The 14,293-nt window shown below is 52.7% G+C and overlaps 6 protein-coding genes across 6 annotated transcripts; 2 read left to right on the plus strand and 4 right to left on the minus strand.

Moving 5' to 3' along the window:
- Positions 1-85: 85 nt before the first annotated feature.
- On the plus strand, positions 86-4,469 carry J4E84_001670 (uncharacterized protein; the record flags this gene model as incomplete). Its single annotated transcript, XM_049384301.1, has 4 exons — positions 86-262; positions 315-476; positions 524-4,157; positions 4,216-4,469. 4 exons carry the CDS (start codon positions 86-88, stop codon positions 4,467-4,469), a joined length of 4,227 nt encoding a protein of 1,408 aa, XP_049247657.1.
- A 1,835-nt stretch (positions 4,470-6,304) lies between these two features.
- J4E84_001671 (uncharacterized protein) lies at positions 6,305-6,772 on the minus strand (the record flags this gene model as incomplete). The annotated part of the gene is made up of 1 exon (XM_049384302.1): positions 6,305-6,772. The coding sequence occupies one exon, from the start codon at positions 6,770-6,772 to the stop codon at positions 6,305-6,307; it is 468 nt and encodes a 155-aa protein (XP_049247658.1).
- A 1,792-nt stretch (positions 6,773-8,564) lies between these two features.
- RO4 (Actin-like protein) lies at positions 8,565-9,875 on the minus strand (the record flags this gene model as incomplete). Its single annotated transcript, XM_049384303.1, has 4 exons — positions 8,565-8,627; positions 8,683-8,997; positions 9,044-9,499; positions 9,570-9,875. 4 exons carry the CDS (start codon positions 9,873-9,875, stop codon positions 8,565-8,567), a joined length of 1,140 nt encoding a protein of 379 aa, XP_049247659.1.
- Positions 9,876-10,406: 531 nt separating this feature from the next.
- On the plus strand, positions 10,407-11,540 carry J4E84_001673 (uncharacterized protein; the record flags this gene model as incomplete). The annotated part of the gene is made up of 1 exon (XM_049384304.1): positions 10,407-11,540. The coding sequence occupies one exon, from the start codon at positions 10,407-10,409 to the stop codon at positions 11,538-11,540; it is 1,134 nt and encodes a 377-aa protein (XP_049247660.1).
- Positions 11,541-11,993: 453 nt separating this feature from the next.
- Positions 11,994-12,923, minus strand: J4E84_001674 (uncharacterized protein; the record flags this gene model as incomplete). The annotated part of the gene is made up of 2 exons (XM_049384305.1): positions 11,994-12,616; positions 12,917-12,923. 2 exons carry the CDS (start codon positions 12,921-12,923, stop codon positions 11,994-11,996), a joined length of 630 nt encoding a protein of 209 aa, XP_049247661.1.
- A 293-nt stretch (positions 12,924-13,216) lies between these two features.
- On the minus strand, positions 13,217-14,069 carry J4E84_001675 (uncharacterized protein; the record flags this gene model as incomplete). The annotated part of the gene is made up of 2 exons (XM_049384306.1): positions 13,217-13,405; positions 13,473-14,069. 2 exons carry the CDS (start codon positions 14,067-14,069, stop codon positions 13,217-13,219), a joined length of 786 nt encoding a protein of 261 aa, XP_049247662.1.
- Positions 14,070-14,293: the final 224 nt, after the last annotated feature.

Consider the following 14,293-nt stretch of genomic DNA (forward strand, 5'->3'; position numbering starts at 1 on the left):
TCTGCCGCAAAGAGCTCGCCGAAATCGCTCATTGCGCTCCTTCGCCAGAACCATCAGTCCACGCGTTGTCCTTGTTTGAAACACCATGGCGGAGTTCTTCGACACAATCGCCGACGTGGGCAGCGACGAGGAGGAGGACGAGGACTTTGATGGCGAGGCTGGCGACGCCGTTGAACCCAGGCCGAAGAAGACAAATGGCACAAATGGCATCGACGATTCGAGCGAGGAGGAAGACGACGACGACGAAGATAGGCTGCGACAGGTAAGTTTGGCCGTACTGGCTGGAGCATCTGCAGAAGCTAATGGACATATAGGAAGGTGAAGGCTTCATCGCAGACGAGGACGAAGAAGACGAGATCGCGGAGCGCAAACGCCGGCGCAGGAAGAGGAAGAAGGACCGTCACGAGGAAGAGGCCCTAGATGACGAGGATCTGGACCTGATCGGTGTCGAGGTTGAGCGCCCGGCAGAAGAACAGGTAAGGCATAACTTGCTGAAGCGTGGACACCGCTAACATAGGGGAAGTCGAGGTTCAAGCGCCTGAAGCGTGGCCACAAGGAGCGCGTCAAGTCCCGCGGCGTGGACGACATCTTCTCCGACGACGAAGTAAACGAAGACTACGACGAGCCGCGCGGGCGCCTTGGCGACGAATTCGACGACTTTATTGAGGACGACAAGTTCGAAGACGAGATCGAAGACGACCGCGACGTCACACAACCAGGCATAAACCTGATCACAAAGGGACTGCAAGCTGCAGGTCTGGACGAGGGAGCAGAAGAAGACTACAGGGCTGCCTTTGGTGATGGCACAGATTACGACTGGGCGCTGGAGATGCAAGAGGCGGAAGAGGACGAGCAAGCCGGTGAAGGCCGTGAGCTTCAGCTCAAGGACGTCTTCGAGCCATCGCAACTACAGGAGCGCATGCTTACGGATGAGGACAATGTCATCCGCGAGACCGACATTCCCGAGCGACTGCAGCTAGCCCGGAGGTCTTTCAAGGAGATCGAGCTCACACCAGAAGACATGCAGGCACGCTTGACAGAAGAAGCCACCTGGATCAGCAATATGCTGTGGCCGAAGAAGGGTCTCCCCCGCTACTTCCTGCAACCTTTCGAGAAGGCTGTGCGCAAGGTCCTGGAGTTTATCAATCTCGAGGACTATGAAGTGCCCTTCATCTTCAACCACCGCAAAGACTACCTTATCCACGCCCCAAGCGATAACGACGATTACGACGACATCGACAACCCGCCGCCCATGGATGCACGACCAGAGCGCTTGCTGAACCAGGCCGATCTGTGGGAAGTATTCGAATTCGACCTCAAGTTTAGGGCTTTTGCAGAGAAGCGCGACGCCCTCAAGCAAAACTACGAGAACCTGAAGAGTGTATACTCTGACATCACTGATTCCGAAATTGAGGACTTGGCAGCCAAGGCCATTACTATTGAAGAAATCCAGGAACTTCAAGATTACTTACACTACAAGTATTCGCAAGAGATTAACGAGGTCCGACAAGAAGTGAACGGAACACAGAAGCGTGCCAACAACGCGCGCAGCTTCTTCGATAAGTTGAGGGGCGGTAAAGCCAATCAACTCGTCAAAGCGATCGGCATCACACCTGAGGACTTTGCAAAGAAGATTGACGGGTCAAACCGAGGCGCGCATACAATTGAGGACCCGCCATACAAGGTTGAAGAGCTTGCCGACCAGATGGCTGAAGCTCCAGAGACTGGCGCCACTCTTCTTAGGTCTACAAAGCTCTTGTTCGTTCAAGACTTGCAGATGTGCTCGCGGCTCCGTCGATACTTGCGTGGTAGCTTCTACCAGAACGCCCAGATCGACTGCATTCGCACTGACAAGGGCATGCGAAAGATTACAGAGGACCACCCCTACTACGAATTCAAGTACCTACGTGGGGTTACATTTTCAGATCTTCAAGGTCGGCCGGATCTCTTTTTGAAGATGTTGAAGGCCGAGGCGGAAGGTCTTGTACAGGTCCGAATCTCCATGGGCAACTACAGGAACTTCAAGGCAAAGCTTGAAGAAAAGATCATCTCCGAAGGTGTCAGTGAAGTCTCTGACACTTGGAACGCCCTCCGTAAGGAACTGCTCGGCGCGGCGCTAGACAAGCTACAGGTTGTCATCGCCAACGGTGTCAAAGAAACTCTGCGTGCTCGATGTGAGGATGAACTCGCCGCATCGGCAAGAGAGAACTACTACAACAAGCTTGATCAAGCGCCCTATAAGCTGAAGAGTGCACCTCTCGGATCTGTACCCAACGTTCTCTGCCTGACCAACGGTAAAGGTCAACGTGGAGACGCGATCATGTGGGCTTACGTCGAGAACGATGGGCGGGTACTTGAGCACGGCCGTTTGGTGGAGATGCGCCTTGGAAATGCGGAGCGCGGTATTCCTGAAGGCCAGGACATCGACAAGTTTGTCGACGTGATTCAGCGCCGCCGACCAGACGTGATTGGTGTTTCTGGCTTCTCGGTCGAGACACGCAAACTGTACAAGGACCTTCAGGAAATCATCGGCCAGCGAGGCCTGACCGGCCCAGCCTACGAGGACGAGGACACCGGTGAAGAGAGGAATGAGCCACTGGAGGTGATCTTGGTCAACGATGAGGTCGCTCGTCTCTATCATACGAGTGGTCGGGCTATCGCCGAGTTCCCCAAGTATCCCGCGCTAACGAGGTACTGTGTTGCTCTCGGACGGTACCTGCAAAATCCATTGGCGGAATACGCATCACTCGGCAAAGATATCGTTTCGATACCCTTCATCCCCAACCAAACCTTGATACCACAAGAGAAGCTCCTGGACCGCCTAGAGACCGCGATGGTGGATATGGTCAATCTCGTGGGTATCGACCTACCGGAGACCTACGACGACAAGTACCTCTCAAAGTTGATTCCTTACGTGTGTGGTCTGGGTCCTCGTAAGGCCGATCGCTTGATCAAGGCCATTCAGGCCAACAGCGATGAGATTCTGTCACGGTTCGATCTCCTTGGTGTGTCTGAGTCTAGGGACCTCAAGGCAGCCATGGGTCCCAAAGTCTTCCAGAATTGCGCCAGTTTCCTTTACATCCCCTACGATTCAACAGAAGAGTCCTCCGACTACTTGGACTACACCCGTGTACATCCAGAAGACTACGATCTTGCCAGGAAGATGGTCGCTGACGCCCTTAACATGGACGAAGAGGATGTCAAGGCCGAGACTGACGAAGGTGGACCCAGTGCCGTTGTTAGGAAGATGGTGCGGGAAGAGACCACCGATCTGGTCAACGACCTAGCTCTGGAAGACTACGCGGCGGAGATTGAACGCAACTTTGGACAGCGCAAGCGTGCAACACTCGAGACTATTCGCGCTGAGCTCGACAACCCTTACGAGGAGATCCGACAGATCTTTGCGCTGCTATCTGGTGCTGAGCTGTTCACAATGTTGACTGGTGAGACGGAGGAGACACTCTATGAGGGTATGGTCGTACCCGTTACCATCAGGCGAACATTCCCGGATCACATCGAAGTCAAGTTGGAATGCGGCATCGAAGGTGGTGTGTCGGAATCAGAGTTCCCAGAGGGTGTTGGCAGTGGCGGTCAAGAACCTCGCCACGTCTACCAGAGCCATCAGATCGTGCGCGCACGTATCGTCTACCTCAACCGCAAGGCTCTCACCGCACAACTGTCGCTCCGAGACGATCTCATTCGAGCTCCAGAGAAGAAGCCCTACAATCGCGCAGCTGGTGAGTGGGACGACGCACAAGAAGCCCAGGACAAGAAGGCTGCCGAGAAGGAGAAGGAAGTTGCCTCTGGTCGGCCCAACCGTGTCGTCAACCACCCTCTCTTCTTCGCCTTCAACACCATGCAAGCCGAAGAGTACCTTGGTGGTAAGGAGACCGGCGACTTAGTCATTCGTCCATCCTCCAAGGGTTTCGACCATCTAGTCGTCACATGGAAAGTATCCAACAACGCCTACCAACATCTCGACGTTCTCGAGATGAACAAGGCAAACCAATTTTCGCTCGGAAAGCAGCTCAAGATTGGAAAGCACACATACTCTGATCTCGACGAGTTGATCGTCAACCACGTCGAGGCAATGGCACGCAAGGTCACAGAGATTACACGAGACGAGCGATTCCAACCCGGCACACGAGAAGATACTGGTAAGTTTATCGCATCACCCACCTCTCAATCTTGAAACACAAACTAACCCTCTCACAGAGAAATGGCTAGAGAACTACTGCGAAGCCAACCCTTCACGTTCCATGTACGCCTTCTGCAGCATGCCCAAGTACCCCGGCCACTTCTGGATCTGCTTCCAGATGAGCGCCCGCGGACCCAAGGGAGCCTGGGGCATCAAGGTCGTTCCCAATGCCTTCGAACTCCACAAGAACGTCTATCCCGATATGCTGGCGCTCAAGAACGGCTTCAAGCTGTTGATCAGCACGGCTAGCAAAGCGCAGCCCAGGCGCTGAAGGAACAAAAGGATTCGTTGGCAGTTCATCCCAGGTTCGCGTTGGAACTCGGGGTCTTGGAGGCGCTTCGAGAACGTGTATTGGTAGTTTTTGGCTCGCGGCTCTCTTTTTTTTCCTGGTATTCGTTCTCTTCACATCAGTCATCTTGGGATCATTGCATAGCCTTATCTTGAAAAGGGCCAACTAAAAGAATTACCACTCATAATACGGCGCTCTTTGGGAGGTTTCCCAGTGTATAGAGATATCATAAATTGGCATTTTGTTCTTCCTGATGTCCGTGCAAGACATGTGAATGTACGCGTGTCGTATATCGTAGGATCGGTCGTTCGATGATATCAATATTTTGACACTGTTTACACACAATTTCTTCATCTACGCAAAGGCAGGATGATAACCCCCGAATGTGTTCTTACCACCTAACGAGCCTACGCAGCTTGGTCAAGAGTGAGAATTAAAACACTCTAGAGCCTACCTTGCTCTCAGGTCTCTTAATTCGCGACCTTTTTGATACTAGTAAAGGGCTACACCGGACTTGGAGACCATTTCGATGATACTGGCTGATCTACATATTCATCTTAACGCTCTCATATTACCTACTCTGCATATTTCCATCTCACTGTAGGCTGCAGACCCGTCTATTCCATTCTTGTTGTCTGAGGCACACGCAGAAATCCCACTCAACGTCAACACTCCCGCCCACCCACAAAACCACCACCACCACCAAGGATACCTACTCCTACTAGATCGCCCCTCTAACCGGTGACACTCCACTCCACTACACTACACTACACTACACCATCCCGCCCATCCCGCCTAACCTCACGATCTCCACATGCCCCAAATGCTCCACCCCGTCTTTCTCAAAAGGTTCCGGTGAACAAGACCCATGCGTCTACTCGCAGACTCTGATCTACGCTCGCGTATGCACGTACGCATGCAAGCTAGCTCTGCTGGTCCGCGCCGATCTAGATCTACACGCCACAAAAAGGAAACTTGGCGGAGTTGACTCCGCGAAACGAGTTATATTTCGTGTGGGTGGCTTGGCGCGTTTACGATGGGCGGTGGTGCTGGTGCTGGTGGCTGGGCTGGGTTAAGTCGAGACGCGGCGGTGCTGTGCTGAGTCGTGGGTTGCAGGGCGGGAAGGCTGGAAATTTTACTGTGAGGTGATGGGGAGCTTGTTTGGTAAAAAAAATCTTTGCAGTTGGGAAGTACGTGCTAAGGAAGTTAGGGATCGAGTACGTTGCCGGGTACACGTTGTCAGCCATCTCACAGCATGGCGTCACTTCAAAGTATACGACAACATTTGCGTCCTGAACTTTATGTAGACTGGTAACATGCAAGAATCACAGAGTGGCAAGCTGGCACAAAAGTATGAAGATGGAGATCATTCAATTAAAACTATTTCACAGAGGCAAAGACGAACCCGTCCTTGTCCTCACCAGCTTCTCACTGGCCTGGGGGTATAAATTTCCTCCTCCCCTTTCCGCAAATGATGCCAAAAAAATGTTCAGAGAATAGTGGGCCCTCTCTCGTAAGAGCAGGACGTAGTTTCCGGGTATCAAGATGTTACTTTTATGTGTGTTGATGACCGGAGGTAGGCGCCTGGCTCCTCGATGGTTGTGTGGATATGTCGTTATGAAGGGAGAAAACTGATGTCGTAAAAAAAAGGGACTTTTGTTGTTGGTGATTGTACAATGGGAGATGGTAGACCTCCGTGGAAACGCCGTGCTGATGGAAATGCTGAGATGATGAGAGATTCAGAACCAGCTCTCATGTTGAAGATGGGGTATGCAAGAAGTGAAGGTTGGGCGCAAGAAGAGGCGGCGGTTACTCTCTTATTGGTGAGAGAATTGCCTGCTCAGGCGCTGCCATGCGGACTCCATGCTGCGGCGGACGCCGTCCTTCTCGCTCTCTACGCTCGAGGAGCTGGAAGTGGAGGAGGCGGAGTTCTGGCGTTGGGATCGGGGCTTCATCTCGTCGACGAGGTTGCCGGCACCGCCGCGACCGATGTGGTAGACGGGTGCTTGTTGAGTGCGGAGGCGTTCTTGCTGTTGGAGTTCCTCGTCGAAGCTGAAGATGGCGCGCTCAGACTTCTTCATGTTGCCAGCACCGCCACGGCCGGTGGCGTAGAAGGCGTTGCTGGGTGGGGGAGGCAGCTTGGTGCGCGAAGCTGGACCTGAGGCTGTGGGGCCGGGGGTGACCTCAGTGGGCTTGATGCGCATGGCATTGCCGGCGCCGCCGCGGCCAGAGTACATGTAGGCACCGGCGGATGGGTGAGGCTCGTTGATGTGGAAGCTGACCATTTTGATTGTTGGTAGTGAGGTTGGTTGATTGTTTGGTTGTTGGGAGCAAGTCAAGTGGCGACTGTCGTCGATATAAATCTGGGGTAGCGTTGATAGTATGAGGTAGTTCCGGGAAGATCTGTAGTGGTTGATGATCGTTGGTACTCAAGAAGACCTACTGGGGTAGAGGGTTTATATAACAAACAGCGTCGCACTGATCACGATCCCCTCTTACTACTGGAATGCAAGGCAAGAAAACCTCTCACGCGCAAGCTTTTTTTCGGCGCCACGAAACGAACCAGACGCGCACGAGGCCAGCTCAGAAGCCTTGGAAGTCTGAGCGACACTTTGCAGTTAACGGCAGTCAATGGATCATGCGTCCCCTAACAAGGCCAGTGTAGGAAATTTCTCAGCACCATGAATAGTTTACCATTACCCCCTCAAAACGCGGTGATTGGCTGAAGCGAGTTTCTCGGGGGTAAGAGATTGCCAGGGGAAATGGTCAGGTGCAGCGGAGAACAAGGAGCGAAGCGATCGAGCCCATGACGCTATCGAAAGCCCGGAGCTTGGCTCCGCAGCAACCGCAGCGCACATGGCCGAAGCGCCGCCTGTGAGGTGTCTGACTGAAAATTTGACGCAGAAGACGCCATGCGCAAACTGGGGCCTTGTGCCAGCTTCCGCGACGGCCAGCGCACGCTTCCCGCCGGAGAGTGTGGAGGCGGGAAGAGATTTTTTTGCGGTGCTGCGTCTCATGTCTGGCTCGCGTCATGCATACGCCGCATACGCTCTGCGCTTGTCATCGGGTGCCTGGATCAGAGGAGAACCGAGATGGAGACGCTGCAGATTCTGACGCTGCCTATTTGATGCTGGTGTTGCTGTTTTGATACCCATTGCATGCATCGGCATTCATCCTTCTGCAAGGCACAGTGAGCTTCGTCGTTGGTGGCGTCTTCTAAAAAAGCAATTACACCTTCGGCTGCTCAGTTTTTCGCTCTGCCAGCTGACCGCGCACGTTCCGGTGGCCGTCCGAGCCTCCGGACGCACCGTCGTGCATGACGTCGAACATCGTGAAGTCTAGGCGTGGGCGGCTCTGTGCTTGCGGTCTGCGGTGACAAACAGGGTACGTGGCCCCTTGTTGTGGCTGGCCCTGTGATCAGGTACCTGCAGTGCTCGCGATCGCTGCAGCTGGGGTGATGCTATTTGCGCATGTCATGTCGCCATTGTGTGTAATATGCGTTGCACATTACGTGGAGTGAAGCATCGGTGATTTGACCGCAGTCACACCATAGCTGACGCGACTAGAGAAGACCTCACGATGCTTGGCACACCCATTCGCCCAAACCCTCTGACTGTAACTTTCCGTTTCGCCCTCCGTGTGCACATTCGCGGGTGGATTAATTGTGGTATTCTGTACGCTTCATAATCATAGGGGTATTCCAAAGCGCTCACAAACGCCTGCCATGCACGGGCTCTCCCCTCGTACACCTTACCTAACCGACACTCTCGAACCATGCTCGCGCTTAAGTAACAGAAACGCACTCGAATGCGGGGAAAGCAGCATGCTACAGTAGCTCTCCCGTCTAGAAGCTACGGCTACCGGCTGACACGTAGATCTGCCATCACCCAACCAAGCGCGCAGCCCCCAGCTTTCTTCCTCGGTGGTTGGCGCGACCCCAGGTCTTGGGACCTCATTCCATGACTAACTGCAACTGCGCTACCCATGCAAGCACGCAGCTCCTTCTCGAAAGATGATGCGGAGGCGGGAGAAACGGGTGCGGAGTAAGTGCTGCTGCCAAAGACGACGTGTCGGTGCTTAGGCGAATTTGGTGTGGATGATGTCTGGGTTTTCCTGCCATTCGTCTTTCTCTACCCACATCTGCACGCACGTGTCAGTTCACCGGCTACAGCCTCGTTGGGAATAAGAAACTTACCTTCTTGAAGGTGCTGAGGCCCGCAAGAATGCTCCCACCGGTCCACGTGGTGTAGATGCGCTCTGGTGGTGCTAAGATCTTGATCCTCATGTCCTTCACCGCCAGTCTTTGCACCTCATGAAGCAGCCTGTTTCCGAATCCCTTTGTCAATGTGGAACCTCCAGAGAGTACAATGTTGCCATAAAGCGCCTTCCGGAGGTCCATGTCGGTTCTGTGTATCGCCTCGACGACAATCTGGTGCACGCCAGGGTACTCCAGACCAATGATCTCAGGGTTGAAGAGTATCTCTGGTGCTCGGAAGCGTTCCGCTCCGATCTAGACTGTCAGCTCGTGTACGATGCGTTTCGTCATTTGTACTCACCTTGATCTTCTGGCCGTCAGGTAATGCGTAGTCGACGCTCTTGCCCTCTGATCTGGACGAGCCTGACCAGTCCTTCTCCTCTTTGGCCGGGTCGAGTGCCACGTATCCTGTTGCCTCTTTGATGTTCTTGACCGTCTCCTTCTCAGCGCTGGTGTGGAAGACGCGGCCGCTTTTCCTCAGTAGCTGCTGGAAGTGCTCTGTAACGTCTCGGCCTGCCACGTCTATCCTCCTGATGCTGTTGGGAATCGCAAAACCCTGGAAGACTGGCACTGCATGCGAAACACCGTCTCCCGAATCTAGAACTAGACCAGTCGTCTTGCCGGATGCGTATAACGAAAGGACGGCTTGGACCGATGTGTATAAGGCGGGCACATTAAACGTCTCGAATAGAATCTGGGCAGCCGTATCGCGGTTTTCTCGGGGGTTTAGCGGAGGTTCTGTGAGGAGAACGGGATGCTACAGAGACAGATAGTCAGCTTGATGCCCCTCAATCGCTCAAATGGCAGTCTGCCATGGCTCAACTCACATCTTCGCTGACGGTCCTCAGGCCCTCTGTATAGACATACTGCCATATCCGCTCCATATCATCCCAGTCTGTGACAATGCCGTGCTCCAATGGGTAGTTGATCTTGAAGAGCCCCCTATATTGTTGTGCTTGTGGTCCTATGAATACGTCGCCCTCCAATGCGCCTGCCATTGTCCGCACATGCTTCGGCCGTCCTACGTATGACGGGAAGAAGCATTTTGGTACATCCTCGCCTGCGAATCCAGCTCTGATAGTTCCACTGCCGTTGTCTATCACGATCGGAGCATTGTGTAGCCGGGAGCCCATGGCGGGGTTGGGGGATAACGATGGATTCGGACGTTGGTAATCTAGGAGAGCGGTCGGCGGCGATGACGGTAGAGAGACGGTTTTTCTGGCGAGGCGAAGAGCTGGTGTCGTGGCAGCTTCTCCAGGTTGGAGCTCCTTCTGAATCGCGAAAGTTCACGACGCGCTTCGGCATTGACGACAGGGGTACCCTCACCGCATCACGTGCCGGCGCTCGCACCTCCAAGAATACGCATCTGCTCCTGCGCGTCATCTACATCGACCACATTTACCATTGGTGCTTCGTCTTTGTTCCATTGTACTATTGTATATAGTTAAGCGATACAATCACAGCATCCAGCATTGTTTCGCCCTCAGCGGCGCGCTTCACTCACCCCGCATCAGCACTATCTAGGCAGCCACCCGTGGACAACTACAATGAACATCATGCTCCGCAATGTACTGTCTGCTGTGTCCACATGTCCACGGCCTACACTCTCCAAACTTTCTGCAGCTCGGCATACATTTTGACTACCTACTAGACCTCCCAGAAGCATGTCCTCAGTAAAGCCTAACCCTGCCATGCAGGCTGCCGCGGCCAGTTTCTCCTCTGCCATACAGAAACGCGAAGATGCCTTTTACGAGCCAAGAAACCAGACCTATTATCGCGTCTCACCTGACGGCAGTTGGACACCAGCAACATCCGATCAAGCGCTCCCAAAAGACGAATCAGAGACACTTCTGCATCCCACGAAGCTTCGTTTGATCTCCTGGAATATCGATGTCCTCGTTCCATTCGCAGAAGAGCGGATGAGCGCTGCACTAGATCATTTGCACGACTTAGTCTCATCGACCCCACCAGACATCGCAATCGTCATATTCTTGCAAGAGATGGGAGTATCGGACATGGAGCAGATTCGAGACTCGGCCTGGGTCAAGCAACGCTTCAACCTCACAGACATCAACTCGCAAAATTGGCTGAGCTCTCACTATGGTACGACCACACTCGTCGATCGGCGAGTGCACATAGACTCTGTATTCCGCGTTCCGTGGTACAGCAAGTTCGGACGAGACGGCCTCTTTGTGGACATCAAGCTCTACAACTGCATTCGTCCAGATCTTCCTGTGAAACTACTACGGCTATGTAACACACATCTGGAGTCTCTGGTCGCCGATCCGCCTGTCCGCCCCATCCAGATGGCAGCCGCAAAGCAGTATCTCAGCCACCCGGATGTCGAAAGCGCAATACTAGCTGGCGACCTCAATGCTATCGAGCCCTTTGATCGCTCTCTGCACACAGACAATGAGCTCGAGGATATGTATCTCTCTATCGGCGGTCACGCCAATGCACCAAGTGACGCTACCGTCTTCGGCAACTTCAATAACAATGTACCCACCAATCGCAATGGTCCCGGAGAAGAAGACAGCGACGCTGGGTACACCTGGGGTTACCAGTCTCCACAAGCCATGAGAGATAGGTTTGGCTGTAGCAGGATGGACAAGATTTTGTTCCGGGGATGGCTGGGTCCTTGCAAGTTCCAGAGGATTGGTCTGGGCGTCAAGGTAGCAGAGGAACATAGACAGATCATGAAGGAGGCGGGAGAGTTAGATTGGGTCTCGGATCATTATGGCGTCATGGGCGATTTTCTGCTCACTTATCGTGGACAGTTGAGGAAGTATGAACTATGACAGCAAGTGTAATGTTGGCGATGTCGCGGACGCTCCTTATCAACACCTTCTCGATTTGACCAAATGCTCATCCATCTCGAGTGGCACTTTCCAGGTTCATCAAGTTCAAGCCTAGGCCTACTACATTGACGCTTCTGGGTATTCCTTGTTCTACTCTTCTGGTTTACAATGGCTCAGAGGAGTACCGGGTGGTGCACCCATAGCTTCTGTAATCTCATACATACGTTCAATGCCTACAAGCATCTTTCAGATGACGCAAAGAAACAACACTGAAGCGATGGCACCTTCAGTTATCATTGGTATGCTAAGTAACATGAGGTACATTTCGACTAGGCAACTACATGTACGGATCTAGTCCAACCGAGTAACTCTCGAATTCGTCTTCCTCTTCAAATCGTACTGTCACGGCCAATATGGATCGCTCAAAAAGGCCTTGTAAACAGCAGCAGTCTCTCACCCATCCGACAAGCAATCTTTCCACTCCTCATCGACGTTGAATACTACATGGACGTAATCATTCAAGTGATAATTCAAATCATCGAGCCGCATCTCTATCCAACACTCTACATGCTCGACGGAGTGTTGGATGAAATCGTGCAGCTCAGGCGTAGCTTCCGGCTGTTCGAGGTCGCGCAGAATATCCTGCATACGGCGGCTTGCAAAACGGCTCTGCGATAGCGGGACATCGCGTAGCGCGAAGGCTATGTTAACCTGTGGAGCGCTTCTGCAGAGATTTATGGCATGTATGATGTCCCTTTGAGGGGGTGATGCGCCCCGAGATTCATACCATTGGTCTGGCAATTGGACGATGACGTTTCCGCGAGCTTGCTTGGGGTCTGCACCGGTAGGAAGAATGAAGGTCTTGATATAAGAAACCGAGTCCTGACACTGGATGTAAGCCTTGGTCTGCGCCCTGTGAATAGGCATGTACTCTGCTCGGAGCTGGCGGCAGGCTTGTGTGAGACCGAAAAACTGTCGTTCAGTCGTATTTGTCTGCTCGTGTTGCTGGGCGGGCTTGTGGATCAGACGAACATCGCGTGGGTCTTGCGCATAGTTGTAGATACAATTGCGGAGCTCTGTTAACATACGTTAGCTCATTATCGTACGGCTATCTTTACTCCTCGAGTGCTAGCTCTTACTCACCTCCGGGGAGCTTTAGAAGGGGGCTCGTAGGTACGCTGTTGACAGACATGTCTGTTGGCTGCACGTTTATGACTTTAGTGTTGACAGAATGTCAGGACGTGGTTCTGTTGAATCAGGTAGTAGAGATTCGAGAAAGAAATAAGGATTGGGCTTGTGATACTCATGTGGCGCTAAGAAGCGCTTTTGATGGGAAAGTTGCTTTTTGTCCTGGTGGCAAGGCTGCCTAGATGTACCTCGCATGTGTTTCGATGTGAATATATCGACTACCATAATGTAACGAGACAGATGTAGCGGCCTCGAAATACCTCAATGAATACATCGGGTAGAGTGAAACAATGTAGTCAAATAATAGGAAGTCAAAAGGTACACAAGGCGTGCCTGGTTCTCCATTATCGAGGTAAATTGCAACTGGAGAAGCTACATGAGCCCCAATAGTTCTCATTCATTAGACAGACAACTTCTGAATACATACAAGCTTCGACAATCGCTATGCTATGTCAGTTTCCTGACTTCATTCAGGCTTCTCGTAGTGATCATGAGAGAAACTGCAACGGCCTTGGATTGCCCCAGTGATCGCTTGGATTGAACCTCCAAGCACCCTTATGCTTTCGCGTAAACCAATATGCGTTCAGGTACGGGATGAAGAAAGGTACAGGTGGGAAGTTTCCACTTCCAGGATAGCTTCTGTCGACACAGCCAAGTACCAACGGGATTACGAGATTCTGAAGAAGCAGCTTGTCAGTGTTTTACTTGATGGTAAGCGGCTAGTGAAAATATTGGAATACGTACCGGATCAGCAGTCTTTGCTCCTTCGTCGGCTACTTCTTTCATCGCCTGCTTGATCTTTTCTCCATCACACTTTTCGAGTCGTATCAAGGTATCGATCTCGTCATGTAGATGCTGAGTGAGGATGGGTGCGAATTCATCGATCAGGCTCTTCAGTTCCGCCGCGTCATACGTTCTCTGTCCAGCCCCAACTTCACCGGCCCACTTCACCAGCCCTGCAATTTTCGGCTCAAACTCATGATGCTGGTCCACGTTTCCTCCCATCATGCCTTCCCAGCCATCTATTCCTGACTCCCTTGCGATCTGCTCTATCTTTGGAAAGAACATAGCCTCTTCAAGGGAGTGATGGTGGTGCACGGTATCCGCCCATGCGGTGACGTACAACATAAGATCCGCAACATCGCCAGGGAGTTGAATGAAGGGCGCTTGGTGATATATGGAATTCAGAGCGCGGAGCAAGACGTTGTGAACATTGGCCATTTCTATGGCGACACTGAGAACACCGGCATTCGTGCATACTGGTGCGTTTGGTTGACCGGGAATGTTGAGGAGGGCGAATGGTGTATCCGCCCATGTGTTTGCTTCTGCCTTGGTGTTCATGCTGAAAGTTGATGGCAAACAAACAAAGGGTCATGAGGGTGAACGTCGAAGAAAGCTACGGATGAATGGCACATCGCTGAAGCCTAGCTATAGCCTGGCCTTCGAGGCTGATGTGCGATAGGCGCTGCTTACTGCGCATACGCGAATCTGTAGGGCTGAACGGTGTACGCTTGAGGTTTTCTTATTCCGGTTAGCAGGCAATCCTCTTGCCAGCTGGCGTAAGC

The sequence above is a fragment of the Alternaria hordeiaustralica genome (assembly GCF_023758085.1).
Source record: "Alternaria hordeiaustralica strain BMP 2776 chromosome Unknown scaffold_2, whole genome shotgun sequence".
Taxonomy (NCBI): Eukaryota; Fungi; Ascomycota; class Dothideomycetes; order Pleosporales; family Pleosporaceae; genus Alternaria; species Alternaria hordeiaustralica.